This window comes from Drosophila kikkawai, chromosome 2R (assembly GCF_030179895.1).
Source record: "Drosophila kikkawai strain 14028-0561.14 chromosome 2R, DkikHiC1v2, whole genome shotgun sequence".
Lineage (NCBI taxonomy): Eukaryota > Metazoa > Arthropoda > Insecta > Diptera > Drosophilidae > Drosophila > Drosophila kikkawai.
Window position 1 is genome coordinate 26,212,661 of NC_091729.1, and position 27,917 is coordinate 26,240,577.

General features: G+C 47.9%; 10 protein-coding genes across 15 annotated transcripts; 6 read left to right on the forward strand and 4 right to left on the reverse strand.

The window, feature by feature from the left end:
• Window positions 1–17: 17 nt before the first annotated feature.
• On the forward strand, window positions 18–916 carry LOC108072319 (prefoldin subunit 3). Its single transcript, XM_017163393.3, has one exon. The coding sequence runs from the start codon at window positions 109–111 to the stop codon at window positions 697–699; it is 591 nt and encodes a 196-aa protein (XP_017018882.1). The 5' UTR covers window positions 18–108; the 3' UTR covers window positions 700–916.
• A 3,771-nt stretch (window positions 917–4,687) lies between these two features.
• On the forward strand, window positions 4,688–15,123 carry stum (mechanosensory transduction mediator stumble). Of its 3 annotated transcripts, none has more exons than XM_017163360.2 (10): window positions 4,688–4,804; window positions 6,569–7,594; window positions 7,653–8,117; window positions 8,175–10,729; window positions 10,783–11,347; window positions 13,466–14,137; window positions 14,193–14,298; window positions 14,366–14,492; window positions 14,553–14,747; window positions 14,809–15,123. In XM_017163360.2, exons 2-10 carry the CDS (start codon window positions 6,747–6,749, stop codon window positions 14,919–14,921), a joined length of 5,646 nt encoding a protein of 1,881 aa, XP_017018849.1. In that variant the 5' UTR covers window positions 4,688–4,804; window positions 6,569–6,746; the 3' UTR covers window positions 14,922–15,123. The 3 variants fall into 3 exon arrangements, with proteins under 3 accessions (XP_017018849.1, XP_070140003.1, XP_070140004.1); XM_070283902.1 differs by lacking the exon at window positions 4,688–4,804 and adding an exon at window positions 4,927–5,141; XM_070283903.1 differs by lacking the exons at window positions 4,688–4,804; window positions 6,569–7,594; window positions 7,653–8,117; window positions 8,175–10,729; window positions 10,783–11,347 and adding an exon at window positions 12,400–12,557.
• A 295-nt stretch (window positions 15,124–15,418) lies between these two features.
• eIF3k (eukaryotic translation initiation factor 3 subunit k) lies at window positions 15,419–16,347 on the forward strand. Its single transcript, XM_017163481.3, has 2 exons — window positions 15,419–15,573; window positions 15,653–16,347. The coding sequence occupies exons 1-2, from the start codon at window positions 15,503–15,505 to the stop codon at window positions 16,248–16,250; spliced, it is 669 nt and encodes a 222-aa protein (XP_017018970.1). The 5' UTR covers window positions 15,419–15,502; the 3' UTR covers window positions 16,251–16,347.
• On the reverse strand, window positions 16,312–17,789 carry Tbp (TATA binding protein). The gene is made up of 2 exons (XM_017163480.3): window positions 16,816–17,789; window positions 16,312–16,756 (listed from the first exon to the last, which is right to left on the reverse strand). Exons 1-2 carry the CDS (start codon window positions 17,590–17,592, stop codon window positions 16,478–16,480), a joined length of 1,056 nt encoding a protein of 351 aa, XP_017018969.1. The 5' UTR covers window positions 17,593–17,789; the 3' UTR covers window positions 16,312–16,477.
• Window positions 17,790–18,218: 429 nt separating this feature from the next.
• Window positions 18,219–18,824, reverse strand: BaraC (Baramicin C). Its single transcript, XM_017163336.2, has 2 exons — window positions 18,724–18,824; window positions 18,219–18,663 (listed from the first exon to the last, which is right to left on the reverse strand). The coding sequence occupies exons 1-2, from the start codon at window positions 18,761–18,763 to the stop codon at window positions 18,377–18,379; spliced, it is 327 nt and encodes a 108-aa protein (XP_017018825.1). The 5' UTR covers window positions 18,764–18,824; the 3' UTR covers window positions 18,219–18,376.
• Window positions 18,825–19,220: 396 nt separating this feature from the next.
• On the forward strand, window positions 19,221–20,465 carry LOC108072245 (leucine-rich repeat-containing protein 57). Of its 2 annotated transcripts, none has more exons than XM_070284432.1 (3): window positions 19,221–19,474; window positions 19,528–20,112; window positions 20,178–20,465. In XM_070284432.1, the coding sequence occupies exons 1-3, from the start codon at window positions 19,295–19,297 to the stop codon at window positions 20,430–20,432; spliced, it is 1,020 nt and encodes a 339-aa protein (XP_070140533.1). In that variant the 5' UTR covers window positions 19,221–19,294; the 3' UTR covers window positions 20,433–20,465. The 2 variants fall into 2 exon arrangements, with proteins under 2 accessions (XP_070140533.1, XP_070140534.1); XM_070284433.1 differs by having other exon boundaries at window positions 19,338–19,474; window positions 19,539–20,112.
• On the reverse strand, window positions 20,401–21,035 carry Tim10 (translocase of inner membrane 10). 2 transcript variants are annotated; one of them, XM_070284434.1, is made up of 2 exons: window positions 20,765–21,035; window positions 20,401–20,689 (listed from the first exon to the last, which is right to left on the reverse strand). In XM_070284434.1, exons 1-2 carry the CDS (start codon window positions 20,916–20,918, stop codon window positions 20,505–20,507), a joined length of 339 nt encoding a protein of 112 aa, XP_070140535.1. In that variant the 5' UTR covers window positions 20,919–21,035; the 3' UTR covers window positions 20,401–20,504. The 2 variants fall into 2 exon arrangements, with proteins under 2 accessions (XP_070140535.1, XP_017018797.1); XM_017163308.3 differs by having other exon boundaries at window positions 20,401–20,626; window positions 20,765–21,017.
• Window positions 21,036–21,946: 911 nt separating this feature from the next.
• LOC108072379 (cytochrome c oxidase assembly protein COX19) lies at window positions 21,947–22,347 on the forward strand. Its single transcript, XM_017163479.3, has one exon. It carries the CDS (start codon window positions 22,075–22,077, stop codon window positions 22,345–22,347), a length of 273 nt encoding a protein of 90 aa, XP_017018968.1. The 5' UTR covers window positions 21,947–22,074.
• On the forward strand, window positions 22,344–23,141 carry Ppcdc (phosphopantothenoylcysteine decarboxylase). The gene is made up of 3 exons (XM_017163478.3): window positions 22,344–22,518; window positions 22,569–22,708; window positions 22,778–23,141. Exons 1-3 carry the CDS (start codon window positions 22,344–22,346, stop codon window positions 23,051–23,053), a joined length of 591 nt encoding a protein of 196 aa, XP_017018967.1. The 3' UTR covers window positions 23,054–23,141.
• Window positions 23,052–27,885, reverse strand: CngB (Cyclic nucleotide-gated ion channel subunit B). 2 transcript variants are annotated; one of them, XM_017163477.3, is made up of 6 exons: window positions 27,816–27,885; window positions 27,301–27,438; window positions 24,792–26,429; window positions 24,579–24,728; window positions 24,085–24,514; window positions 23,052–24,026 (listed from the first exon to the last, which is right to left on the reverse strand). In XM_017163477.3, the coding sequence occupies exons 2-6, from the start codon at window positions 27,325–27,327 to the stop codon at window positions 23,137–23,139; spliced, it is 3,135 nt and encodes a 1,044-aa protein (XP_017018966.1). In that variant the 5' UTR covers window positions 27,328–27,438; window positions 27,816–27,885; the 3' UTR covers window positions 23,052–23,136. The 2 variants fall into 2 exon arrangements, with proteins under 2 accessions (XP_017018966.1, XP_070140307.1); XM_070284206.1 differs by lacking the exon at window positions 27,816–27,885 and adding an exon at window positions 27,550–27,582.
• Window positions 27,886–27,917: the final 32 nt, after the last annotated feature.

Genomic DNA, 27,917 nt, shown 5'->3' on the forward strand with positions numbered 1-27,917 from the left:
AGTGGATTTTAGTTGAGTTTTCTCGTGGTGAAATCTTTCAAAAATAAAATTATTAGTTTAAACATATTATTCCCTTTAAAATTTTTATAATATTCCAAATTCCCCACAATGTTTGCCTTTATTGAGGACATTAAGATGCAGCCCCTTGGCAACCGAAAGTCCTTTACACCCATCGTCAAAGCCGAATACATTGGGAATGTGGGAGCCTATATAGCCCAGACCGAGTTCAACTCGGATGTCCAGACGGCCCTCAATCTGCAGAACACGTTCTACAAAAAATATAGTTTACTGGCTTGGAAGCTGGAGGAGCAGAAAACAGCGATAATCATGCGCCTGGAGGAAGCCAAGGCCAACATGAAGCTGGTTGACATGTTCATGCGTAAGCCCGGCGAGGAGCATAAAAATATGATGCACATGACCTACGGGGTGTTCCGATGGGTTACCATACAGCCAGTGGAGAAGGTGATCCTCCAGGCGAACTCTAGTACTCTCCAGATGGAATTTGCTTTGCCGGAGGCTATGGAGTTCCTCAAGAAGGACATTACCAAGCTGCAGCAGCAGCGGCTGCAGGTTGATCACGACATCGACTACCTGGAGGATCAGGTTCATGTCACTGAGCTGAATATGGCTGTTTTGAAGAAATACGAAATGCGGAAGCAGCAACAGGAAATTGAAGGATGTATGGCCTCAAGGGATTAAGTAGTTGGGTGTCTTTAAAATTGCATTAGAAAATAGTTGAAGAATTTGTAAAATGTTAAATTTGATTTCAGAAATGAACTACAACTACTTCCCTACAAATTCAAGTAGACAAACCTTTAAAGAAAAATCTCTTATCAATATAGAATCTCCTAAAAATTGTTATTCCCTAGAAATACTAACTTTAAGAGAATAAAACCCCACTAATGGTTTAATTGTATTCAGTCTTGTTTTTCGGGTTTCCCCTCTTTAATATATACGACACTATTAAGTAGTTGCCCATTTAGAGGTCCGCAAGGAGGTCAAGAATTCGGGACCCAGTGTTGGATCCTGCCTAAGTGTGACCTTTATTCGCCTTGCTTGGCTATTTATAAGCGTATACACATCATAATAATTATTACTTAATTTCGCTTAGGGAGCTCGCCAGCACCTCAGCTTGGCCTAGTCATTGTGCAATCCCCTTGGTCACAGTCAATTACAAAATAAATGCCTTTCAATCCCCGCCGTTCCTCGGGCAATTCGTACTTCTTACTTCTTGCTACATATTCGCACACGCAATCCTGCCACAATTGATATTAATTTGAGGCCCCCGATGTGGGTCAAACCCTGATGGACTCTTCCCCCTCGCAGGACCTCCAAAAAAATATGACAAAGAAGAGGAGCTGCCTGGCTAATATCGCGTGGGAAAATCTTCTTGCTGGTGAAATTGCTCGCCGCTCCCGAAAAAGGTGAGCAAAGGTGCAGTTCGGAAATTATATGAATTTGCATGGGTTTGGCATAATTGATTTGGGTCAGAGAGGGTCTTGTATGAGATTAGCCAAGCCCAAGATTAGATTGCAAATGCACTGGGGGAAATTAAAGAGAATTAGAAAGTCATTATTATTTAGTTATATTCTATTAAAGGGAAATTTCTGTTTTAAAATGGTATATGGATATTTGGTTATTTTATTTTTATACCCTTGCAGGGTATTATATTTTCAGTCAGAAGTTTGCAACGCAGTGAAGTAGCCATTTCCGACCCCATAAACCATATATATTCTTGATCAGCATCAACAGGGGAATCTTTCTGGCCATTTTAGAAAGACATTTTTTTTTTTTAATTTTTTCAAAATTTTATAAGGGGTTACATCATTAAAATTTTTGATTTTGATAAAAAATTGAATTTTCAAAATTTTTAAATGAAGTATGCAGATTTATTAACTGTAGAAAATCTTGCACAGAACAGTTTTCCGATTTAAAATTAATGCTCTTTTGGCCGAGTTATGATATTTTTAATTTAAAAAAAATCAAGAAGTTTTTTAATATAAAAAATCCGATTTTATAATACAAAATAATATTTTTCTAAGTCAAGGAATCATTTTCGACCCCATAAACCATATATATTCTTGATCAGCATCAACAGGGGAATCTTTCTAGACATGTCCGGAAGAAATCGATTTTTTGGCCATTTTTGCGAAATTTCATAAGGGGTTACATCATTAAAATTAGCAAAAATGGCCAAAAATTTTGATTTCTTAAAATTTTAAATTTGGTATGCAGTTTCTTTAAATTAATAAAAACTAACTCAAAACTGCTTTCCGAATCGAAATTAATGCATTTTTGGCTTAGTTATGATTTATTTTAATTGTTACCTGCAAGGGTATACAAACTTTGGCTGGCCAAAGTTAGCTTTCTTTCTTGTATTTATTAAAATATTTATTTAAATGCAGCCCAGATGCTGACTCTCTACCTCTCCTTCACCCTCGCCCCTGTTTTGAATGAAAACAAAATTAAAGTATTATTTCCAGTGTAAAGGGCGCAGCTAGATCAAATTGCCCAACTAAGCTAAGTAAAAGCATCTCCAAAAATCGAATTCCCCAAATGAAAAATCCGATCTCCGCACACACCTGCCCCGGCGGATTCTTGGACTCCACTGTCCGCTGTCCACCTGTCTTGAGTCATGGCAAAAAAAAGGAAAAAAAAAGTTTGAAACAATAAAAACAACTTGCGGCGCGCCGCCAGTGCCAAAGTTTTCATGTCCAAGGCGTATTTATGTCAACCGGAAGTAGGTTTACTGACCCACGTAGTATACCCGTAGCGACTTCGACTTCGACTTCGTTTCTTCGGCGACTCCTTCGCCGACTGCCTCTGGGTGTCCTGCCGAGTGGTGGTCAGCCGCCAAGCCGTCGTCCTGCCACAGCGCAGGACGACGTATAAGAAGGTATTTGTCCGCGGCGGATTAGTTTTTCAACGAACGGCAAGTGCAGTGCATCGGATCGATGCAAATGCGCGTTGAATTCGGGTAACGGCGTAACCAAAGTTTCAAAGTTTTTTTATATTATCAAAAAACTCTACAAGTAACACAAAGTTTTCAAATTTATGTGACTCGAAAACGAAACTAAATCCACGAATAAATCACAGTTTAAAACTAGAAACAAACTCTGTACAGCGAAAAATAAAAAACGGAAAACCTGAAAACAATTAACTCATAGATGTCTCTAGGAATTCCCCTGAATTTGTGACTACTCCGTGACTCCACTTTTTGCTGGACTTTGGGGTGGTGCGGTGGAGCTCTATCACGACATTAGCCAAGGATATTTCTCCGGCACTGCCACTTAAAAGTCCCCCCCTCCGGGCTAGAGTGTTGTGCACACACATACCTGTCTATGTCCATGTCCGCCTGATGTTGCAACAGTGCCCCAGGTGGCCAGGTGGGAGCCAGAGTTGGAGCTGAATGGCCTCCTCCTTGAGGCCCTACCAAGTGTTGTTGACTCTTGGGCCCTGCACAAGGCAAAAGCGGAATTTGTTGCGGTTTTGACCCTATTCCCAAAGCCAAGGAAAAAGTGCAGTGTACTCGGTCTGGCCTGGGGTGCATACATTATGTCTTTTGTGGGGGGAGTTTTAGGCAAAGGGCTTGTCTTTGCGAGTGGGAAATGGAGATTTTTTGGGGAAGAGCTAATTGAAATTAATACAAAGAATAAGATTTGCAATATTTAGAGCTCAAAATGAGTTAAAAACTTCAAAAAACATGCTAAAAAGTGATGTAAGGAGTATTAAATCCGTAAATCTTCAAAAGAATATAAAAAGAATTCTTTAAAAAATAATTTGTAAATAGCAAATATAGCTCATGACTTTGGAGTATAATTAAGCAACTAAAATTTCAATACTTTTAAACCAAAATATTTGGAAAATAACAATGTATCTTTTAGTTTTCTGAACAAAAAAATTTAAATTAAAATATATATTCTTTTCTGGTAAATGTTCAGTCAGGTTTATTTGCTTAAATAAATAATTGCATACTTTTGGGCATATGTTAAAGGGATTTTAAAGCAACTAATACCTAAATTCCTTTCTAAATGAGGGATATAAAATCTTTAGAAAATATTGTAAACAATTTCTGGCCTTTATAGTGAGTTACTACTATGCTTTGCTTCATTAAGTGTGTAAAAGCAAAGCCTTTCAAGTGAAATGAGCCGCAGCCGAGTGCGTGCCTGATACCCATGCGTGTGATCACTTTCATCGAACCATGTATCTATCGGGGCATGGGCATCCCGACAAAAAAAATATGAAAAATTAGCGAAAGCCTTGGCCAATCCAAGCCGAGTGGTGTGTGTGTGTGTGTGTTAAGTGTGTGGCACATCGCGTGCCAGAGACATACCAACAGGTGTCACAGCTTGCCTGGCTGGCAGGGTGGGGGGGAAATAATCAAAAGTTGTCTAAGCAGAAGAAGAGGGCAAAGAAAAGCCGAGCAGATGAGAAAAACAAAACATGCAAACACAACTAATGCAGCCGCCTCGCGAAACGGCGAAAAGCGGAAAAGTTGCGGAAAGTGGCGGCAAGTGGAAAACCCGCGGCGAATTGGCCCAGCTCGGCTTTCAGTGCTCACCAGTCTCTCCATATCTCGGCGGCTCTGCGTGTGTGCTAGGTGTGTGTTATGGAGTGTGTGAAGTGTAGGCAATATTTCTTTTGAAGGCCCTCCTTTGCTCACCTGCCATCAGTTTAAGTTAGGCAGCGGCCGCGTTCTAATCCCGCTCCGCGTTGCCCATTTATTTATATACATTTTTTGTTGTTTTGCGGCTTTTCGCCAATTACTTACACATTTTGTGGGGGAATTGAATAAAATACTAAAGTAACTTATATAATATTAAGAAGTTTAAAGTGTTTTTAAACTTAAAAAGCCTGCCTGCCAGTGTGGCCTTGCCTTGAGCAACTTTAATTAAGTACCGTTATTCAAGTGTGACCAAGACGTAATGAGATGCAGGAAAAGCTGCGTGTAATGCGGCAAAGTGTTTCTTTTTTTTAAGAAGTGAGCCTGTTAGCGGATTCGCGAATTACGGAATTACCAGGGCCAACACTCTGCGGCACGCGTCATGGCCACAACACGCCGGTCCCGGCCAAGTCACTTCCTGTGTGTTGGGCCCAAAGTGTGTCACCGAAATTCAAGCTTGGGTGGCGGCCCATAAAATGTAGGTTAAATATTAGGCAGAGGAAAATCAATGCGAACAAATGGGTCCTTCATTTACACCTTCCAACTGGTTCCCCCAGGGGGGGTCTACGTCATTCCGCGAAAATATCTGCGTACCGGCGCTGCGGCTCCAATTAAACCAAGCTGCCGGCTTTAGCTTCCACATCTCTTTCGGGTTTCGGGTAGTACGACGACTTCAAGTGCAGTCACTAATGCGGCAATTTGCAACATGCAATCTCCGCGGTGCAGCCAAGCCGAAGAAGCAATCCAATCTGCTCTCCATACCCTCCTCTCCCTAGGCTCATCAAGTTTATGCTCTCGTTAGCGCCAAGACAAGCGTTTTGGGAGCTGATTTTGCTCCGAGGAGGGGAGACCGAGGCCCCTACACACCGGCAGGTGCATTGCATTCCTTTCCAATCCGATTTTGGGGCGGGTTTATCAGCGCCGCACACGCAGCTATTTATAGGAGTGAAATGGCATTAGAAAATATGGCCGTGCAATAATAATTACTCGTCTATTTATTTGCCATTTATAACCAGTGATGCTAGCTATAGGTCCAGGCACTGTTGTACCTAATTAGTTATTGGGGCTACGTTTAAAAAATAAAGCCATTTACTGGAAAATAATTTAAAAAGGAAAAGTATAGGAGAAAGTAATTTTATAATAATATCTTCATGAGTTTAGTCATCAAAGCATCTGATTTTTAAATAAATAAGTTGGTTCTAAGGCACTTCAGCTGTTTAAACAGTAATTAATACTCGAAATATGATATTTTTTAGAAAATATAAACTATTACCAGAGGCTTTCTTATAGCGCTTTGAATGATTTTAATTCATGAAAGCTTTCTACACCTTAGATAATCGTTTTTTATTTACAGAAATATAAGCTGTAACCATCTGGTTTGTAATCAAACCGAAAAGTCTTGAGTTTTCAGCTGTTAAACCATGTTTAAGTTTCATTTTGTATATCTAACAATTACTTTGCTGACAGGAAACCATTTTTCTGAGGAGTATTGTTGAGTAAACACAGGATTAAACTAATATAGTTAGGTACAAGCTAAAATTTCAAGGCACTAGATAATTAGGTACTAAGGATTGTAGGCCTGTACCTTTACCCATCTCTACGTTTCGGCTATGAAACCGGCATTGTGGCCCTCCGGGTGTCCCTACCTCTTCCTCCCCCTCCGTTCAGGGGTACCCAGTTTTCGGTGCTCGTAACCCCTTAACCCTTCTCCGTAATCCGTAATCCTTGCTCCGCATTCCGCACTCCGTTCTCACCCATCAAAGGCGTCGTCGTCGCGTGTACGTCTCTCTGACACAGCCAAGGGACCCGGAAGGTCTCGCGCCTGGTCGTCGTCTGTCTGTAAAATCCGGATGGGAGAAAGGAGTGAGTGATTTTTAAATACATTCTGTTGCTTCGAATAAACAGTTCCGGGCGTCATTGGTTTTGTGTGGCACTTGAACTGAGCCGAAGGACAACAGAACGCCAGATCCTGCGTGGATTTTCGTGAAAAAAAACTATAGAAAAACAAAAACAACAGAAAAATGGAAAGTAAATCGTAGTGAACGCAGGAGGGCCGGAAAACGGTTAGCACCAATGTCAAGCCATGCAGCAGACCCTCTCGTACTCATCATCATCATCAACGCCATCGCCATCCCCCGATGCCCCTCCGATGCCCACGCCACAACAAGGAGAAGCACCACCACCGAATCCCAAGCCGACACCCAATCTGATCCCAACTCCCCAGCCAAGTCCCCGTGCCCGTCCCCGATCCACTGGCAGCGGCCGCCTCCAGCCGGCTGTGATCCCGGTGGACTATAGCTATCGCACCCGCTCCCTGCTCTCCGGCCACTCGATGGCCCCCTCCACGTTCGCCTCCAGCCTCCAGAGCTTCGGGGTCCGCCAGCCGGAGTCCGAGGCGGATGGCGGCCAGGCGTACAGCAGCCTGTTCGGTGACCCGGTACCGCCACCATCGTCTCACCTCCACTCCGATGACTACTTTGGCTCGGCGGCCTTTGAGACGCTGCGTATGGGTTCGGTGGAGGTGCCCAGTTCCGAGGAGGATGCCCTGGTGGCGGCCATGGCGCTGAATGCCTTGATTCCTGGGGCCAGAGAGCGCATCTTTCCGAGTGTTCCCTACACGAGGACACCAAGGGGATCCCTGCTGCCGCATCTACAGCCGCCGGATATCCAGATCCTGCCCAACTCCAGCGGTGGCTCTAGTTCCGAGCAGCTGGGCTCGCCTAATTACCTGCTCCTGGCCCCCGATGACATCCTCAACAAGCCGGACATGTACGATCTGGAGAATGACATCGAGGAGGAGTACAGCGTGGTGGGTCAAAGGCTGTCCTTCCAGGATGAGCGGGATGGAGAGGAGTCGGCCAGGAGTCCCAGTCGGCAGGAGACTACAGCCAAGATGAGCATCTCCAGCATTGCTACAGAGGATCACAGGGGGTGAGATGAAAGCATAAATACATAAAATTATTCTTTAACCTGAATCCCTAATCTTTAGCCTGCTTAGTGACTCCTACTCCAGCCGGGATTGGTTCCGTCCAGCGCCACAGCACTTTCCCGAGTTCACACGCATTCCCCGACTGCGACCCAGCTCCAAGATGATCATGTCCATGAAGCAGGACGAGGGCCCGCTCTCACCTCTGGCCACCATGATCCAGGACATGAATAGCTCCAGCAGTGGAGGTGAAGAGCGTGTGGCGGCGCCTCCTTCTCCCAAGGAGAAGGTTTCCGTCCCCAAGGACGTAGTCCTGTCGCCTTTGCAATATTTGGAAGAGCAGATGGGCCGGGACATGGGCCAGTGTCACAGGCAATTCCTGGGGGATTATGGCCTGCCTCCACCGCCAGCTGCTCCGCCTCCTCATTGCCACAGGACAACGCAGGATCAGGGCGATGATCACAGCTTGAAGAGATCTATGTCGCCCATCATCATTAGGGATTCCATACCCATGGGAGGGGAATACAGGTGAGGAATCCTCAGAGGGCGAGAGAGAGAGCTTAAATTACCCCTAATCCCTTCCAGAGTGGACCAACCGCGGACCCACAAGAAGACTGCTTTCACCATCCTCTCCTCGGGTCAGCCAGCGGCGACGGCGACTCAAAGACCTGCTGCTGCCACCCGGCGACACGCCTCCATCCAGTCGACATCGACGACGACTACCTCATCGCCAGCGGTGGCGGCGGCCAGGCCGCAGGCCAGTCCTCGCCGGAGATCGGTCTTTCCAGCCGCAGATCCTCGCCTGCCCGAGCTGGGCTTCCATCACCACCACCACCAGCTGCAGCAGACCACGGATGACTCCCCACGACCCTCGGTGCAGTTCAATATGAGCGGCCGGCTCAGCAGGAGCAAGCTGGCCACGCCCCAGAAGGGGATCCTGCAGCAGCGCGACTCGCTGACCTCCTCCATGGACACCTTCACGCCGCGAAACCAAAGCAGGCGAGGATCCACCACCAGCCTGGGCCAGAAGATCAAGAGCTTGGAGGCGCTGCCGCAGATCATGGATCCCTATCGTAGCAGCTCCATTCCCCGCCTGCACTATGGCTCCCACATGGAGCTGGGTGGCCCGGAGCCGGCTGTCTTTCCGCCTGGAGCACTGCCGCGTCCCCTGAAGCCAAATCTGAATCCCACGCGAAGGCAACGCGGCCTGCTGAGGATCATCAACAAGGAGGAGCCGCTGGGATCGCGCCTGCGACTGCCGGTGGCGCCTCGCTCCAACTGGGTCAGCCTGGATGACCTGAGTAGACCATCCTTCGATGCTGGGAGCAGTCAGGTTAAGAATCAGGGTATTCAGGGGCGACGTCGCTCTAGTTCCACCTCCCCTGAACGTCGAAGTTCCACTCAAACCGCCTCGGATCGCAGGAGCTCCAACCTGAGCAGCGTCACTGCCACCACCTCGGACTTTAGCTTCCGCAGGCCCACGCTCTCCACACTGCCAGCTGCCCAGACTCTGTCCCGGATGCGTCGCAAGTCGGTGCAGGCGCCGAGTCCCAATAGGATTCCCAACAGGATTCCCAGCTTCAGTCAGCGAAGGCAGTCCATCTACCAGAAGGATCACGGTAAGGTGGCCAAGCCCAGCACGCTGTCGCCCATCATAGGGACTCCCAACAAGGACAGCAGCTCGGCGCAAAGTCCCACGCACAGAGCCTCGCTGATGGGCAGCACCATGGACACCCAATCTGAGGTGTCGACGACGCGTAGGGATTCGCTTTCAAGGATTCCCGTGCGCAAGAGCCCCGAGTCCCGCTCCAGTTCGCCACTCAAGGACTTGGGGATTACGGTCTCGGGGAGAAGCTCCCGAGCCAGCATCGGTCGGTCACCCTCGAGAGGATTGAGCAGTAGATCCCCCTCGAGATCCATGAATCCTAGCAGGACGCCGTCGCGGGAGAGCGGAAGACTAGGACTAGATTCTCGCTCCGCGTCCAGGGGGCCCGCATCCAGGCCTGGCTCCCGTTTGGAGATGTCCAGCTCTCGCTTGGAGATGGCCAACTCCCGCCAGGATATATCCAATTCGCGGGGCAACTCGCGAGGCAACTCGCGAGCCAACTCCCGAATGAGTATCAACTCCTCGTCGCTGCGATCCTCCAGCATTTCGCCCGCCACTGCCATGGCCAGGAACAGGAGCCTGCGATCCACTACTCCAGGTCGTCGGAAGTCCATCTCCCTGAGTCCCACGAGTGCTAGCAGGATGGATCGCCGGAAGTCTATAAGTCCAGGGGCCTTGAGCCACTCTCGAAGGTCTTCCAGTCGCACTGGCAAGGCGGAGCCCCCGCCCGAGATTCTTTCTCGGCGAAACTCTCGTTCTCGCATTCCCACCAGATCATCGTCCCAGGTCAAGGCTGCGTCCAAGTCCCCGCCGGCTTCGTCCAAGAAGAGATCGAAATCGCCGGAGAAAACCAAGTCACAGGCCACGACGCCTAGGACTGGTAGAGCGGCGATGGCTTCGGCCTCCAAAGGAAGCCCCAAGCCGAAGCCCAAGATCCCTGCAAGTGCCAAACCCAAGAACCAGAAAGAGTCCTCAGCAAAGACACCCGCGAAGCCGGCTAAGAAGGCTGGGCCACCAGGCAAGGCAGCAGCAAATGGAAAGAAGCCTCCTCCCAGCAAGGCTATTCCCATGAAGGACGCCAAAACGGAGAAGGGAAAGGAGAAGGAGAAGGGCAAACAAGCAGTCAAAACCAATGGCAAGGAACCCTCAGCTGCTGCCAAAACCAAGACCCAAGTGAGCAAGGTCAAGCCGGGAGGAGTAGCCTCACAGGAGAGCAAGAAACCCGCTGCCAGCAAAGCCCATGGTATTTCTCTGGAAAAGGGAGCAGGAAATGGTTCCAATGCCCCAGGGGAGATACCTCCTTTGGCCGCCCAGGTGGGCAATGCGGTGCTCCAGGCGGTGGAAGCTGTGCCGGCGGTTACCAGTGAGGTGAATGTACCCTCTACGCCAGGTGGCAAGGCAGCTAGCGGAGCCAACATGTCCAAACTGGTGAGGATGAGCTCTAGACTGAGTCTGCTGAGCAACAAGAACCGATCGGATTCGCCGCAGAGCAGGAAGGTGGCCACTGTGCCGGAACATGCCAACGAAAGCGAAGGTAGGCTTCACTGCAATCTAACCCGAACCCTTTTAACCTTCTTTCCTTCCCAGAAACCGGAGGACACAGTTCCCTACCCATGTCCAATGATGCTGCTGCCATTCTGGAGAAGTCTCAAAAGACTCTGGAGACCATTCAGAAGACCGTAACCGAGGCCACCGACGAGATCCACAAGACCATCAGCGAAAATCTCACCGATTTGAAGAGCCTGGAGAATGACCGCCTGAACGCTGATCCCTCACCCACGCCCAGCTCGGCCACCATGGTGGCCAGGCCGGGTGAGTCCGCTTCCCGAACAGGCACTGCCGATGGTAGTATTGCCCCGCAGAGCTCGGGGGAACAGCCCAAGTCGCCGTTTCCGCCCACGCAGCCCATCGAGGCATCGGTTTCGGTGCTCCATCCCAACGAGAGCTCTGCGGAGCGGATAGCCAGTGTCCCGGAGGTGGAGTGCGAGAGTTCGGATATTCCTGCTCCATTAGATGCCTCTGAATCGGAATTGGGTGTGGGCCATGATGTGATGCCCACGCCCGAGAGTGGAGCGGACTTCAAGGTGGACGCCAAGCGTCGATCGCCGGACGGACAGGGTGGATCAGCGGCGGGAAGCGGTGGCATGGCCAAGTGAGTAACCAAAGGGGATATTATTTATCTTATATTTTAATATTACATTTAAATTCAACTAAGGTAGAGTACAAACTCTCTAAAGGTCTAGCATGCCCCATAGCCTCTCTTAAAAATCCTTGAAAGTTCTTAAAACCCAAAGTACCAACTGTATTTAGACTACTTACCTGAAAGAATCCTTGAGAAACCTTGCTGCCCTGTTTTTGTCACCAAGGAAGCCTCTAATGTGTTCTAATGTCCTCATGTCCACTATGACCATTATGAATATTCATCAGTCAAACGTCTGTCCTGGTAGCAGGTCAGCCTTAGAGCCTGAATTCGAATGCTAACTAAAACCAACTCGTAATACTAACATTTTGCCTCGACCCTAAGGGGTCTCCAGCAACCCCAGCCAAGGCTTGCCTAGGCCTGGCCAGCCAATTTACATACAGGAAACCCGCCGAGGAGTGGGTATGGGGGCTGGACTTGGGCCAAGGGGGAAAGCCCTAGAACAACAACTGTGATGCATAAAACTTTACAGCGCCGTGTGGGCTGGAGTTCCGTGCCACAGCCAGGCACAGGTCCGTCAAGCCACTCATAAGTGCGTCAATAAATTTTGAGCCCAACACGACGACGGAGGAGGAGGAGGAGAACTAAGAGGGGCAGGAGACCTCCTTTAAGGAAATCCGTTCGCTGGCCTGTCGTCGTGGTCGTCTTGGTGGTCGGCAAGTCGCGAAGCAGAGTCGGCGAAGGTAACGATGTCCTTCAATGCATTGTTTTTCGAAGCGTGCGAGCGACCAGTTACAGTGGGTACTTCCCAAGACCCTAAGGGAATGCTCCCTAAGGGATAGGGTCCTCACAAGAGAGTCCCCACTGTATACAGTATAGCGTGCGCGGAAAACAGGAGAAAAGTATTTTTCGCAAAAAACACACGGCTTAAGTTTCTTATGCCGCAATAACAAATCAGTTTGGGCCGGACAATCGCGCCAACCGCAGCGCGCGAGGGAAATCCCACGGAAAGTTGTTTTGGGGAAACTCCTTGAGAGTCTCGGGAGTCAGTTAGTGTTGATGATTTGCCAGCAATTAATACGAAATACTTGAAATACTCTCGCGGATAATTCGGATAATTTGCGCGCTTCGAAATGCTGAATGGAACGCCCAAGAACTCGGTCATTTACACGGTGGATCTGGCCCAGGACCCGTTCATCGATGGCGACAAGTACTTCTTTAGGTAATTAAGGCACGAGATCCAATTATAGCTTATCGCCGAGAGTCATCATCTCCGAGTGCGGCCTGACATTCATAGGCCTAACTTCTGGCTGAACACGGAGCTCCTCCACACTGTCTCAGTTGGAGTCGCAGGTCAAATATATAAATTGCCGACCTCCAAATTGCGTTTGGTCGTTGGCTCGTGTGCACACGGAACGGAACTACGGAGTGCCTCAACCTATATATTATATACACGTGAACACATGGACCCATCAAGAAATTGTGTAAGCGTCCGAAAAGTCGTCCCCCGTCTCGTGACATATTTTTGTGGGGTTGTAATATTCAAAATCGACCCGAAACCTCCAACTTCATTATGCCAAGATGAAAGTTCAAAGTGCCAAGAGATGGGGCAAAGTGCACACGCTAATGCATAATGCATACTGCCGGAGGTACATCCCCTTATATGAGGGTAATCCATCCTGGATAATTGACTTCCGAAGGTGATTATAAGCCAAGTTTGAAGCGAGAACCATCCCACACACAGAGTCTTGACCTGAACTTTCCAATCATACGGCACTTCCGGCGCTTGGCACCTGGCCAATCCCTCAAAGCCATAAAAGCTTATATCCGGTCTCTGCGGACAGTCAAGGACAATGAGGGGAGCCTTGGCTTTAAGTTGGGTCTTCACCTTGTCATAAGTGTTGAAGGAACTCCTTAAAAAAAGTAGCCTTCTTCATGGGGAAGGGGATTCAAAACGAAGAGAGAATTATTGAAGAGGAGTTTTAGGGGAGATTTAGAGGATTTTTAAAGTGATTTAGCGACTGTTTTTTGAAGCTTTTAAGATGTTTTTTTTAAGGAAATTTTCTATTAAAATCTGCAATCTTTCCCATAGAGATAAGCGCCCTTAATATCCTTTTGTTACTTCCCCAGAAGCAGCAGTCAGGAGTTCCTTGAGGAAAAGGACAACAACAATGTCAAGAAGCGTGGAGGCCTCTGTGGTTGCTGCTCCACGCTCTTCATGCCCTGTCGCCGATCCCGCTGCTCCCGTTGCTGCATGCGGAAACGCGACCGGAATCAGTCCGCCGAGAACCAACCCGTCCTGTGGAGCGGCAACAGCAGTGCCACCACAGCCACCAATGTCCAAGTGATTGACGAGACCAAGCCCAAGGGGAAGAAGCGAGTCACTGACTGGCTCAAATCCAGCTGCTGTCGGAGCTGTCGCAAGAAGCCAGTAACCAGTGGAGAGGAGGAGCCTGAGGCAAAGGCCAAGAAACAGAAACAGGAGACCAACATGAGTAGCAGCCACACAATGGGACCAAAGCCACGCAGCAAGTGCGGCCTCTGCCTGAGCAAGGTGTTCTGCTGTCGGTCGGTGAACAAGGTGGATCCCACCACCGGCGATGAGACGGAACTGAACAAGTGCTGCTTCTGCATTCCGTGCCGACGCGGTGGCAGTAGACCCAACAAGAAGGGCAGCACCGTGTCCTGGCGCGATCAGGACCCAGAGATGGGCATAAAGCCCACGGAGTCCTCGGTGGTGGAAGGCGCCTCCGAGGCGGCCATGTCAGCAGCCACAACTGCAATGGATAACCAGGCTAAGGAGTGAGTGGTCTAATAGGTATTTAGGTATATGGATTTATGGTAACCTTGATTTCAGGGGCTGCTGCAAGCGATTCTGGCTGATGCTACTGTGCTGTCGCAAGAAGAAGCGTCGCGAGTCGAATGCTCGCAGGCAAAGCATCAAGGCGCCACCACCCAGCGAGGCAAGTGCTTCATGAAAATATTGCTTACTTTCCTGTCTTTATTCTCCACTTAAATAATTCCACACAGGACACCCGTAAGAAGCTGCACAATGACCTGGTGGAGTACACATCCAAGATGAAGGGAGCCATTCCAGTGCTGCCGCTGTATTTGGCCTGGTTCTGTGCCTTTTGCAATGTGGTTTTTCCAGGTTTAGGTGGGTATTTTCTTTAATTAAATTTAAGATCACACAAATTACAATAAATTCCCCACACAGGCACCTTGCTCTCGGGACTCTTTTGCCTGTGTGTGGGCATTCCTCGCTTCTCCCAGTTCGACAGCGCCCGTGCCAGGATTGGCTCCTTCATCATCAACATCATTGTGGCCGTTTCCCAGTTCTTCTGCGTCCTCTTCTGCTTTGTCGGCTGGGGCTGGTCCATCTGGTGGGGCACCATAATGCTAAGATGTGCCAGTAAGTTTGAGATTTCATCTCTATAAATCATGGATCGTAAACAAGTCTATACACTTTCCAGGAAAACTGAGCAAAATCAAAAAGGTGGAACGTTTGGAGCTGGAGGAGGAGCAGCGCCAAGCCAAGCTGGCGGAGGAGGCGAAGAACGGCGATGCCGAGGCGGCCAAGACATAGTCCTCCGATCCCGGATATAACTAAGTTGCTTTTTATACCATATATTCTGTACATAATTTTGTACAAAACAAAAAAACCCGAAACCATGTAGATTCCACAAACACCATGCACTTCCACTTGAACTTCCAGGTTAAGCGAAATGGAACAGAACTTCCTTTGAACATGAGAAACATGATTCAATGTGTAATTGAAATCATTAAACTTCCACTAAAAATAACGGTATTTGTGTTTTAAATTATTTGAAAATCGATACATGCTTATCGATGACAGAAACATACTAAAATTGCATTTTGGGCTGGGTGTTTGGTATTAAATTGGTTTGTTCTTTTAAATCGAGTTTTTTTAATAAAAAAAAAGTAATTAAACATTGGAAAATGTTTTTAAAATTAAATTAAAACTATTCATTTGTAAAATATCTTTAAAAAAGTCAAAGAAAAGGTAAAATTGTATTTTCACTGTGTGACCGTTTCCCATTTGTTTTCATTGGTATTTTTTAGGGCGTGATACGGTCTTTGTGAAACGGCGTTCCGTAGAAAAACACGACATCAACTTGCGAATTCGTACAATTTTCGCTGTAAAACATGTCGCACCTTGTGAAAATGGAAAACGGACAGAGCCAGACCATCCAGGAGATGCTGGGCTGCATCGAGCGGTGAGTATTACTTAGGAATCCCCGCCTAACATTCAGCAACAAAACATAACCTCGCTTTCCTCCTCCCTGGAACACCCAGCTACAACCCGGATCATCTGAAGACCCTGGAGGCGTACGTCCAGGACCAGGCCAAGAACAACACCTACGACCTGGAGGCCAATCTGGCCGTGCTGAAGCTGTACCAGTTCAACCCGCACATGCTCAACTTCGACATCACCTACACCATCCTGCTGAAGTGCCTCACCAACCTGCCCCACACGGACTTCGTGATGGCCAAGTGCCTGCTGCTGCCCCAGCAGATGAAGGACGAGAACGTTCAGACCATTATCGATCTGGCTGACATCCTGGAGCGAGCGGACTTCACCCTGTTCTGGCAGCGCGCCGATGTGAACCGCAACATGTTCCGTCACATCTCCGGCTTCAACGACTCCATTCGCAAGTTTGTGTCTCATGTGGTGGGCACCACCTTCCAAACGATCCGCAAGGACCTGCTGAAGGAGCTGCTCGGCGGCATCGAGGACTCGACGCTGGAGAGCTGGATCAAGCGCAACGGATGGAAGCACCAGGGCCAGGGCCTGGTGGTGGTTGCCATGCAGGATGACAAGATCAAGACCAAGAACATTACGGAGAAGATTGAGTTCGACAATGTCGGTGCCCTGATGGCCCAGTGCCTGTAGAGTGTGTCCGCGTCCTTAGTCCTGTCTAAATTTCTACGAATAGTAATTAAAAAACACAAAATAAAGAGCCTGTAATCTACGTACAGCTAAACTTCAACTTCATTTTATTCCTCTCCCGCCCTCAGACACAGGAGTTCCAGGAGGCTTCCAGACACTCGTCGCTTACGGAACTAAAGAAACCCTAAACATAGGCGTTACAAAAACTAATAAAGCCCTAAATTCTACATCTATGACTGCTTCTTGAACTTCTTCAATATGGGGAATATCTTGTCAAAGGCGTCGTATATCTCCTGGCGAACCTTGGCGCCGGTGAGCACCACCTTGCCGGACACAAAGATAAGCAGCACTATGCGAGGACGCACCATACGGTAGATGAGACCAGGAAAGAGCTCCGGCTCGTAGCTACTGAAGTTGCAATGGGTGAGGACCAGGCCCTCCAGGCGAATGGGAAACTTGACGTCGCAGGAGCCGACCATGTTTTGAATTTTAAAGTCAAGGAACTTTGCCTGAAAGGGAAAGGAGATTAATAATATCTCCAATTAAGGCAAGGATAAGATGGTCTTACATTAAATCCCAGCTTTTGTATAATGCGTGCGTACTTGCGAGCCGCCAGCCTGGAGTCATCCTCGCTCTTGGCGCCCGTGCACACCATCTTTCCGGAGCTGAAGATCAAGGCAGTGGTGCGCGGCTCGCGAATGCGCATAATAACGGCCGCAAAGCGCTTCGGGTTGTACTCGGCATTCCTGGCATGCAGCGCTATCTTCTTGAGATCCAGCTTGCAGCAGAGATTCACCGTGGACACAATGTTCTGCAGCTGGGGCACAATGCCGGGATCAGCCGATCCCGGTGTAGCCGGTGTCATAGGTGTGGATGGTCCCATGGTCTGGTGGATGTTGCTGAGGGCATCGCCTGCTCCCGAGCCGCCTCCTGTTCCGCCGCCCACGCTGCGCTCACTCATGGGCATCATGTGGGACATCATGCTCTGCGGCGTCTGCGGCTGCATCATGGACTGCGGCGTGCTACCGCCCCCGCCCGGCTGCTGCTGCTGATAGGAGGCCGAGGGCTGGTAGCTCTGCATCTGCTTGTGAGCCAGCGGCAACGATGGCTCATGTCCAAACAGTCCGCTGCCGCTTGTAGCAGCGCTGGCATCAGCCTGTGCCTGCTGTTGTTGTTGCTGCTGCTGCCCTGCCGAAGATACGGGAGCGGGCATGACCGGATCCGGCTGCGGCACTGCCGGCGGATGGTAGACCGGATTGGCCACGATCTGCTGGTCCGCCTCCATCTGGTGCAGCGGAGTTCCGATGCTCGGAATCGAGAAGTTGGGACTGAGCATTTGGTCCATGTTGCGGCTGGTTTTGGGGTCTACCGGCTGCTGGGGGGTGTCTTACTTCAATGGGGGTAGGCTTGGTGGTTGACCACTTGAGGCGAGCGGCAACTTTCTACGGATAATTTTGCATTTAACTTGAATTTAATTTCGTGGTAAAAAGAATGCAGCTTCAGCAAGTGTGACCAATGTACGAGTTCCGAAAAAATACCAAACCAAACGCGGCAAAAGCGGGAGAGTTGCCAGGGCTGACAAAAGTAAGTGGGAATTATCGGGGTTTGCGGGAAAGGAAGAAAATTTTAAAACACTAAAAGCTTTTTTAATTTTTTTTGAATGCTTTTTTCTTTAAATATTTAAATAAGTTATAAACTTCATATGGATGAGTATAGTTAGATAATTTTTTGATGGTTGAATTAAAATTTATTAGAAAAATTTATTAGAAAAACATCTTTTTTACATTTTAAGATTATATTTAATTTTATTTTCGTGTTCTTATTTCTGAACATTTAAATAAGTAAAAAACTTAATATGCATGATTATTACTCTTAGTAAAAATAATTTATTATAGAAAAAACCTTTATCTAAATTTATTAAATTGAATATTAATTGGTTTATTATAAAGTTTATTAGAAAAACACTTATCCTTTAAATTTTGCCACAAGGGTATCAACTTGTATATTTGTTTAGTACATTTAGCCATATATAAATTAACCCTTTCCCCAAATATAGTATATTTAATATACACCTAATTAAGAAGAGTTTAATCAATTATTCAAATTAGAACCCATTTTTGACAACCACTTTATAGTGTGATTAAACTCATAAGAACTAATAAAACACCGCCTAAGCTCAAATTCACGCTTGAAGGCGCAAAACTTCTGACATTTGACCCCGACGAGTGATGCCTGTACGTGTTGCCGTTGTCATCCGTGTAGAGATAGACGCGTCCGGATGAATTCTGGAAGGTACCGCCCACGCCGGGCACCTGATAGGGTCCTTCGTTCTGGCCCCTTATGTAGATGCCATTTCCCGGCTGCCCGAACTCGTGTGGGCCGTTCCGGCCATCGTAATTCTGCTGCGCATTTGTGGCTTTAATGTGGGAGAACTGAGAGTTCAGTGAATCCTACAAAGTATCCGAGCATGACTTACCGGCAAACGCCATACAAACAAGCACAATTAGCAGACGCATGATGCAGTTTCCAGTTCCCAAGCTCGACCTCAACTGAGAGCTGCTATTCAAAATCTATTTATTCAAACCCGGGCGAAACCCGAGCTTTTGTCAATTAACAGAGTGGCCCGAGAGCGGGGTGAGATCACTTGGAAGAATCTCATTAGAGAACGAAGCTTTTCTATATGCACTTACGCAGACACTGTGTTCCAATCAAAATCGGGGAAAGTTTTTTTCTAAAAAGAAAACAAGCACAAGAGCACCCAAAAATACCCACAGCCAATGCAATTTTTAAAATTAGTCCACTAGCTTTTTGGGAAGAATTCTTCTCTTAAGAGAAAGGCCAGCAGAGAGTGCAATATATGCCAAGATCTATACATATTGAGAACCCCACTCATTATGGCTTATATAATATTTAATCAAAACAAAACACAAGATAGACCTGGGAGAGCAGAAAACATTTACCCCCCAAAAAAACATAGTGAGTTTTTCAAAAACTGTTGTGGATTTTGAATTTTTCGGTTTACTTGCTAAATTCTAGTTTGAAAAAACATGGAGAAGATATGCCAATTCTTTCGCAACAACTACGTGCTGGCCAACTGTGAGGATGCCATATACAAGAAGGCCTTCTCCTTGAACTTGTCCCACTACCAGATGTCCCAGGTGCCAGACATCATAGACCAGTGCGAAACGCTGCTAAAGCTATTTCTCAACCAAAACAAGCTGACCAAGGTTGGGGGATAAATATAAATTCATTGAAGGGGTTATTAATCTTACCCTCACAGATTCCCTCCAGCATTGGCTCTCTAATGCGCCTCCAAGTGCTCACCTTGGACTATAACAAGCTGGAAGAGTTTCCCGACTGCATTTGCCGGCTGGTCAGTTTGAAGTTCCTCAATGTCAGCTGCAACAACATCGTTCGTTTACCCCCGGAACTGGGCTATCTCACTCTCCTGGAAACCTTTTGGTGCAATAATACCGGTCTTCGGGAACTGCCCTTGGAGATACGCAACTGTGAACGCCTCGAGACGCTGGGAGTGCGGGGTAATCCCCTGAAGAGCCTGCCCGAGAGTATGGGTGCCCTGTCCTCGCTCCGCTGGTTTACCGCTGAGAACTGTGAGCTGGAGGAGATGCCGCTGACATTTGCCTTGCTAAGCAGCCTGGTGCACCTGAATCTCAAGGGCAATCGTCTGAGGCGACTGCCCAAGATGCTTATGGCCATGCAGAAGCTGCGTTTTGTCTTTCTCAATGGGAATCGCATTGACGAGCTGCCCACGAGGACGCAGCTGGAGGAGTTGCGTGCTCTGAACATGCTGAATCTTTCACAGAATCCCATTAGCCATCATTCCGACCTGCAGCTGATGGCGCTGGTGAGTCTTTGGGGGATTACTGACTATCCTGTAAGGAAATCTAGCTGTTGTCTTTCATTTCACAGCGTCAGAACAACCTGTATGTGGACCCACCTAACCCCGAAGACATCGCCTGCGATTGCCTTTCCAGCCGGGCCAGCCTCAACACCCAGGAGCAGCAGGAGGCTCAGGCACGGGGCGCCGGGGACGACTCCTCCGACTGGGAGAATAGTGTGCGAACCAGCGAGCTGGACAGCACGGACGAAAGCGGCCTGGAGGCTACTATCGAGGATTTGAGTGTTATGCTGCCAGAGATATCGCGTTTTATTACCACCTCCTGAGGGAATTTGTATTAAATTTCGGATTTATTCCAAGTCTTGGGTTTTGTACAGAATCTCTTGGTGGGTCTGGAGTTAAATGGCTTCCTTCTTCACCTCCTGCGGCATGTAGACGGTCAGGAGGTTCTTGCCAATGCGCTCGTGAATGTCCAAGAACTTGGCCACGCAGTGATCAATGCAGACGATCTCGCCCTTGCCTGGAAAGTGGGGGAGAAGTAGGGAGATTCTGGAAATTAGGCGTGAATCATATACCCCATTATCTATAAGAAACCCATAGATCTTGTTGGTTTCTAAGGAAGTTCTAGTAATAGTTCCTCTATCCCCCTGGAACTCACCCAAGTCTGGCTCAGGATAGCGGGAGGGAATACACTTCTTGTGGCAGGCATTTGCCATGCGATTGTATAGATCGGACATCGTCTTCACCTCCATCTCTTGCATTAGCTGTAATTTGGCCTGGTCGGCGGCAGAATTGATTTGGGGCAAAGCCATGTTTGCTGGGGGATTTTCTTCCCGTAGAACTCAAAGCCAGAATTTGTAGAAGAATTTTTATATTTTCAAGATTTCTAAATACAAACTGAAAAAACAAAGCCTGCTTAATGTGAAGACAAGAATACAGTATTATTTTTATTTTATCTGACATTAATCTACTAAACATTAAGTAAATATTAAATATATTATCCTTAACCAACTTTGCCAGTTAGGGAAATACAAAAAGTAAAAAACCTCTTGATCCATCGATTTTTTATAATATTCTTAGCCACCAGGCAATGCATTAAAACCAATAGGAAACTGGAGATCAAAAACCCTACAAATGTTAATTATTTAGTGTTTATTAGACTTAAATCCTTAATAGGGGTTACCTGTATATACAAGCTCGTCTAGACCAAGGGGATAACCTACAAGCCTTTGAGCGTAGACCAAAAAAGCTATCGTTATTCCAATAAGCTGAGCAGTAACTAGCAACCAAAGGCACAGAATATGGAATTCCTGTAAAAAATCGGCATTATAAAATTAGGTTTTAAAAGATAATTGCAGTACAAACCCGGCAATTACCCAAAACCCACAGATATCCGCTCAGGCCGTAAAATGCCGAGCCCTGCAAGTTTGTTTTAACGTCTCGATTAGTACATTTCTCCCAAGAATCTAGAATAATTGTTTAGATGCTATAATTTTGTATTGAATTTTGTATTATTTTTTAATATATTTACCAAACTTTATGCAATGCCCTAGACACTCTAGATACGGTGAAAATAAGGCCCATGTCATAACAAAGTGAATGCCTAAACCCGCCGCGTTGAAAATCAAGAACACCATGGTTGAAGCGCTAACAGAAACCAACTAAACTTGAACAACATAGACCCACAAGATGTCCTGTAATAGCATTAACTTTAATTATTGTCATTACTTAGCTAATTTATTTAATTTCCCCAATAATTAAGCTTAATTGAGAATTTGGTCACCACAAAATAACCGTTTCCAGTATTTTTCTTCTGTTTTTAAACTAACTGTGACCTTGCAAACTCTGGCCACACTCCCCAGCCGGCACTGTGTTTACTCAACTCGTTTTTATTTCGTAATTATAAAGGCCATATTTTATCAATGAATTAAGATAAGCCGACGAGCTGCTGCCGGCATACCCCTCCAAATGACTTCTCAGATCTACAACCAGAAGAAGTTCGTGCCCACGCCGCCCGAGAAGGGTTCGTTTCCCCTGGATCACGAGGGGCTGTGCAAGAAGCAGTTCCTCCTCTACGCCAGTTGCCTCCGCAAGAACGCCCAGGACACGAGTCTGTGCCGCGAGGACGCCAAGAACTACCTGGCCTGTCGCATGGACAATAATCTTATGGAGAAAACCGAATGGTCCAAGTTGGGATTCCACGAACAGAAGCCAGCCAAGGAGCAGGAGGAGAAACAATGAAACCGGAACGCAATGTGATGATAGCGGCCACGGGCAGCGTGGCCACCATTAAGTTAGCCCAGTTAATCCAAGAGCTCTCCGACGAGCGTCTGCCCTACAAGTTTCACCTGAAAGTCCTCATCACAGAGGCGGCCAAGCACTTTTTTGAATTGGAGCAGATACCAGAGAATGGTGGGTAGTCTAGAGGACTAAAAACCCCATAAGTAACTCCCTTCTTCCAGTTCCCGTTTACCACAATCGCGATGAATGGATCACCTGGAACAAGCGAGGCGATCCTGTTCTGCACATAGACCTGGGCAAGTGGGCGGATCTGCTGGTGATTGCTCCGCTCAGCGCCAATTCCCTGTCTAAGATAGCCAACGTAAGACCCAAGGCCCTTGTGAAATTTCTTATCTGTGCAGGAACTATTTTTGTATCTCTTTTATGGCAGGGGATCTGCGATAATTTCGTGATGTGCGTAGTGCGGGCTTGGGATCTGCAGAAGCCGCTGCTCTTTGCCCCCGCAATGAACACTCGGATGTACGATCATCCCATAACCAGAGAGCAGATCGACAAGCTCATCAGTTGGGGCTACAGGGAAATACCGTGCATCAGCAAGACCCTAATGTGCGGGGATACGGGGAATGGGGCCATGGCAGAGGTGCCCACAATAGTGGAAGCGGTGCTAAAGGCCTTTCCCACGGACACTGAGTTGGAGTCCATATAAACCTTAAGCCAAAAATTGTTTATATATCGCAGAATATGGGTTTTTGTTACAACAATTAAATACAATTAAATGGAATGGGATTCCTACAGATCCACCACCTGCATGTCCTCTAGGGAAGTGTTGGCCGACTGACTGATCAGCGCCTTCTCCGAGTCCGTCAGATTAATGAACTTGTGCTTGGTCTTGAGCTCCTGCTGGATGGAGGAGAGCAGGTCGGGGGAACAGCGTCCCGGCTTCTTCTGCTCCTGTGACTCCTCTGCTCTGGCTCCCAGTACCTCCATCTTGGGCTCCACAATGGTCTCCATCTGCAGGGACTGACGCTTGCGCCGCATTCTCTTCGATCCTCGGGTAATGAGCACCACGGCCGGTGACTCAAAGGGCAGGGCCTGGATGACTGTTTGTAATAATTTCGGCGGCGTCTCGGGTGTCTTGGGGTTGCCAATGACCACATCCGCCTGGAGGGCACTACGTGCTCGCTCTCGCTCCTCCTCACGCTCACGGGCAGCATTTTTCCTCATCAATTGGCGAGCTCGCTTCTTGAGTATAGCCTGCGCCGTGGGATAGTAGGCAATGACCTCGTTCAAGTCCGATTTGGAGAGGACAAACAGGTTGGAATAGCCCTTGGAGCGCACATCTGCTGTCCGACGATCAGCTCCATTGATGCCCAGCAAACTGATCTCACCAAAGACGGAGCCCTCAGTGAGGGTGGCGAGAACTACGTCGCTGCCGGGTCCACCCATCACCTGGACCTGGCCCAGCTTTACGATATACATCTCCCGGCCCACCTCGCCCTTGCGGCAGACAAAGTCTCCCGGGAGAAAGGTCACAGCTCTGAGTTTGAGGACCAAATCACGGAGCAAGGCCTCCTCGCAGTCAGCAAAGAGTTGGACCTTTGACAGGGTCTGGATATGCACGGAAATGGCTATGTCGGTCTTGAGATTAATGGGCAAGGCATCTAGGATGTTGGATTCATCTGTAAGATTAGGAAAAACTATAGTTTAAGGGCTTTTCTAGGATGTATCCCAACTCACCCAAGGTTCTCTGCTGTTCCCAGGTAAACTGGAACCACATCTTGACCCTGGACTGCACCTCCTGCGAGAGATTGAGCCGCCTCATGTACTCCAGCGTCTCATCCTCTAGCTGCCTGTACTCATGCTTATTTCTGGTGGCCGTGGATATGATGTCCCGGATCTGACCAATAAGGAGAGCGAACACGAATACGCCCATCAGCCAGGCCACCGTCATGAAGACATATTCGCCCTGCCTCTCCGGCTTTGGATTTTTTCCTATGGAAGTGGCCGTCTTGGTGGCGAAAGCAAAGCACCGGACATAGGGATGTCCTTTGCCACTGAACACCCAGCGATTCTTGCCCAAACCCTGATAATCACTGTAAGCGTAGTAAAGGGCGGCAGTTATGTGGATCATGTAAAGCATATAGGTAAGGGTCTTGGCCACGCGAACCTGTAGGGAAAAGGGGTTTAATTTAATAGAATAAATAATTACAAGTTAGTAAAGGAAAACTTACGAAATGTGGTGAGGATATAACCCTATCCAGCAGGCGAAACACTTCCCAGAAGCTTTGGATCTTGAAGAAACGTGGAAAACGCAGCCAAACGGCGCCGGTTCCTAGTTTAAGGTAGAGCAACTCCAGGGGAAGAAGAGCCAAGAGATCCAGCTGGAGGTTTGGGTAAAAATTAATATTATAAAGGTTAAAAAAATCCAAAAAAATTTACCCCACCTTAAACTGCAACTTCCGCATATAGTTCTTCCTGGTCAGGTTCTTGTTCTTAACCCAAAAACCCTCAAAGAGATACATGACCCGATGCTTAAAGAAGACCACGTCCAGAAGGTAAATAATGTCCGCACAAAAGTCACAGGCCAGCCAGATATTGGTGTTCTCCTTGGTCTGGAAGGGAAAGGAGGAGCGCAGCGGAATGACCCAGGCATTGTAGAGAAAGGACAGCGAGACCACACACAGCCAGGAGATGTAAATCTTGCCCTGCGGATCCAAAGTCCTCTCATCGTTGTTCGCTCCACACAGACTGGAGCAAAGCCAGGCATTCGACCTGGTGGTGTCCGCCTCGAAAAGCCTGCCACGGTGATGGGGCGACTGACCTGCCGGCACTAGACGCACCTTGTGCTCGGGCGAGGGATGCAGGCTCTTAGTTGGCGGCGGTGACGGGGAACTGGCCGTGCTGCTGGACGAAGGAGTCGGTGGGAGCTCAATCCGGGACTTGACCTTGTTGGCCCGGGCCGTGAAGCGACGTACCAAGTGGCGGACCTGGTCGCGCAGGAACTGCTGGCCCTGGGAGTCCAAGCTACCGGCACTGCTAGGCTTGCGATGCTCCAGGTTCATGTCCATTTCCACTTCCGTTTCCCGCACCTCGACAGCCACGATTTCGCTCTCGTTGATGGACGGTGTTCCTTGCGCCCGCTCGTTGCGATCTTCGTTCTGGAGCTCCGGGGATTCGTTGTAGCAGATCTGCACATCCTGCTCGTCCTCGTCGATAATGGGTTGGGAGTCGGCCTGCTCTTGATCCTCCTCATCCTCCTCCTTGGGCAGAACCACCTGACCCGTGGCAGCAGCCAGCTCCTCTGCCCTTTGAAGGGCTATGGGATCGGGCACTACTTCTGGGGGAACAGCTGCTCCTGGCAGAGGCACCATCTCGAAGCTCTCTGGTTCGAGGACTCTTCTCACACTGTCAGGACTAACCAGTGGCTTCTCATGCCTTAGGATATGCTTGACCAGAGCATGCGTGGCCCCCACATTGTTCTGATGCTCCGCAGTCTCCACACAACCGATCCTGCCATTTCTGAAGTACAGCCTGGAGTGGTAGAACCTCGGGCTACCAGGACGATGACGTCGTGGCGGAGCCTTGTAGGCATTGATCTTGTAGGTGACCCTCTTGATGGGGCTGGGCGACTTGTTCTCCTTGTTGGAGACGGAGTGCAGGATCTGTTCCTGCTCCTTCTCCTTTTGTAGCAGCTCCTCGGTGGCGCTGACAAACTGTTCGATCTCCTTGAGATCCTTGGTGATCTCCTCCAGGCTGCGCCGCACCTGGGCCTCCTTCTCCCCGGGACTGGAGTAGCGACGCACACTCTCCGGCTGCTGCCGCGTGTTGATCACATTCCGCATGAAGGCATGCCGCTCCAGAGTGTCACAGAACTTGGGCTCCCGTCTCTTCGAGGCAGACGAGTTGGAGCTGGACGAGCCAGAGCAGGAGCCAGAGCCCGAGTTGGGTGCGGTGGCCATGCGCTTGAGCCGCTGATGGTTGTGAAACTCGTCGTAGGCAAAGTTCTCCAGTATATTCGGGGATGACTTCAGCAGCGATGCACTCGCCTCCGGTTCGAGCTCCTCGCTGGGACTGCTGCTCACCTGCAAATGAACACGTTCCAGCGATTGAGGGTCGTCGTCGGTTTCAAGAGAAATAAATAAAAACAAGGCGAACCAGGCAGGCGGCAGCACGCAATTGCAATAAAAACAACAAAAACAGCGGGGGCCAACGAGTGTGCTCCGCATGGTAATTGCGCCCGCACAAGCGCCAGTTGCCCAGTTGCCCACTTGGAACGCCAATAGCTCATCTATCCATTTGTCTATCTATTAATCTGTCTGTTATATCTACTTGGTATATGGCAGAGTCTTAAAGGAAGGCGAGTTCAACTAACTAAGTGAGCTAGCTCTCCTTGAACTCTCGAGTCCTGTGAAAGCTAATTTGAACTCGACTCTAGCGAAATATAATTTGAACTTTGACTGAGGTGTAAGGGAATAGCTAAGGTCAGTCTGAATAATTAAATAAATATAAATTATAATAAATATAAATATCTTAGGGAAAAACTCTTGAATTAAACAGGTTAAATGTAAAAAAAATGTATATAAATAAGCTGAAAATGAGAACACAAGGAACATCCTCTGCTGCTATTTTTCCCTAATTAAGAAACAATTTATATGTTACAATTCTAAACTGCTTAAACGAATTTTCCCTAGGATATTTATAAAATTGTTTTTAATATTAAAACAAAACCTAAACTAGGAGATTTACCTTGTATACCCTTGTAATTGTAATACCGTATGTTTATACATATCTCCCTCTAAAAATAAATAAATAGTTCTTTTAGAAACTATTTGTATCATAAAGCCTTCAACTCTAAACTCCCCTATCTGCCTATTTCCCCCCTTTTTATTGTTTCCTTATAAACTTCACCTCTTGAATAATAAAAACAATAACCTTTTTGACCATTAAACTCACCTTCCGAAAGCGTGCCATGCTGGACATTCTGGCTACTCGTGGAACCAATAAGCCCTAGTGCCGTGGAGCAAGTTCAGTGTCGGCAGACTCAGGGTTCAGGGTCAGTCGTTAGTCCTCCTTTCCCTCCTCCTCCTCTTCCTATAATCAAGCGGGAAAAGTAGAAACTCGTTTAGTATTGAGCTTTGTGCGTGTTGCACATGGCGTATGATTAATGTGCTGCGTAGACACGCAAAACGCAATGCACTTGACCTTATCCGAGTGTTATCTACGCTGGTAACTATATGTATATACTCAGCCGACGACTATCTGCCATATGCTCTGTATGCTCTATTGATTTTTCCAGCTGTAGAGGTGCCTCTTCTTGGCTTTTCTTTTGTTTTGTTGATGGGGAAAATGCCCAACAGGTGGTTGAAATTTCTTGAAAAGTTTACTTGCTGCGAGATTTTGCTGCGATTTTCTTAGTTTTTTGCATTTTAAATTGTAATTAGAGAATGAGATTGTTAGAGGAAACTTACTGCTGTCTAAGACAGTTGTTTTTTTTATGTGGTTAAAGGGTTTCTACTAGAATCCTGGCAGAGGAGGATGTATCATCCAGTCGCCTTTGGCGGAGAAGATAA

Excerpts from the sequence above, each read along its gene's own strand:
- stum (XM_017163360.2), top strand. The coding sequence starts at position 6,747 with ATGCAGCAGACCCTCTCGTACTCATCATCATCATCAACGCCATCGCCA. Across the intron at positions 7,595-7,652 it reads GCTACAGAGGATCACAGGGG|CCTGCTTAGTGACTCCTACT; the intron begins GTGAGATGAAAG and ends CCTAATCTTTAG. Across the intron at positions 14,138-14,192 it reads ATGGATAACCAGGCTAAGGA|GGGCTGCTGCAAGCGATTCT; the intron begins GTGAGTGGTCTA and ends CCTTGATTTCAG.
- LOC108072379 (XM_017163479.3), top strand. The coding sequence starts at position 22,075 with ATGACTTCTCAGATCTACAACCAGAAGAAGTTCGTGCCCACGCCGCCC.
- LOC108072245 (XM_070284432.1), top strand. The coding sequence starts at position 19,295 with ATGGAGAAGATATGCCAATTCTTTCGCAACAACTACGTGCTGGCCAAC. Across the intron at positions 19,475-19,527 it reads ACCAAAACAAGCTGACCAAG|ATTCCCTCCAGCATTGGCTC; the intron begins GTTGGGGGATAA and ends TTACCCTCACAG. Across the intron at positions 20,113-20,177 it reads ACCTGCAGCTGATGGCGCTG|CGTCAGAACAACCTGTATGT; the intron begins GTGAGTCTTTGG and ends TTCATTTCACAG.
- CngB (XM_017163477.3), bottom strand. The coding sequence starts at position 27,327 with ATGTCCAGCATGGCACGCTTTCGGAAG. Across the intron at positions 26,430-27,300 it reads GCATGGCACGCTTTCGGAAG|GTGAGCAGCAGTCCCAGCGA; the intron begins GTGAGTTTAATG and ends GTTCATTTGCAG. Across the intron at positions 24,027-24,084 it reads GGAACAGCAGAGAACCTTGG|ATGAATCCAACATCCTAGAT; the intron begins GTGAGTTGGGAT and ends CTAATCTTACAG.
- eIF3k (XM_017163481.3), top strand. The coding sequence starts at position 15,503 with ATGTCGCACCTTGTGAAAATGGAAAACGGACAGAGCCAGACCATCCAG. Across the intron at positions 15,574-15,652 it reads ATGCTGGGCTGCATCGAGCG|CTACAACCCGGATCATCTGA; the intron begins GTGAGTATTACT and ends TGGAACACCCAG.
- BaraC (XM_017163336.2), bottom strand. The coding sequence starts at position 18,763 with ATGCGTCTGCTAATTGTGCTTGTTTGTATGGCGTTTGCCG. Across the intron at positions 18,664-18,723 it reads TGTTTGTATGGCGTTTGCCG|CCACAAATGCGCAGCAGAAT; the intron begins GTAAGTCATGCT and ends CCCACATTAAAG.
- Tim10 (XM_070284434.1), bottom strand. The coding sequence starts at position 20,918 with ATGGCTTTGCCCCAAATCAATTCTGCCGCCGACCAGGCCAAATTACAG. Across the intron at positions 20,690-20,764 it reads CTATCCTGAGCCAGACTTGG|ATAATGGGGTATATGATTCA; the intron begins GTGAGTTCCAGG and ends GGTTTCTTATAG.
- LOC108072319 (XM_017163393.3), top strand. The coding sequence starts at position 109 with ATGTTTGCCTTTATTGAGGACATTAAGATGCAGCCCCTTGGCAACCGA.
- Tbp (XM_017163480.3), bottom strand. The coding sequence starts at position 17,592 with ATGGACCAAATGCTCAGTCCCAACTTCTCGATTCCGAGCATCGGAACT. Across the intron at positions 16,757-16,815 it reads TACAAAAGCTGGGATTTAAT|GCAAAGTTCCTTGACTTTAA; the intron begins GTAAGACCATCT and ends TTTCCCTTTCAG.
- Ppcdc (XM_017163478.3), top strand. The coding sequence starts at position 22,344 with ATGAAACCGGAACGCAATGTGATGATAGCGGCCACGGGCAGCGTGGCC. Across the intron at positions 22,519-22,568 it reads GGAGCAGATACCAGAGAATG|TTCCCGTTTACCACAATCGC; the intron begins GTGGGTAGTCTA and ends CCCTTCTTCCAG. Across the intron at positions 22,709-22,777 it reads CCCTGTCTAAGATAGCCAAC|GGGATCTGCGATAATTTCGT; the intron begins GTAAGACCCAAG and ends CTTTTATGGCAG.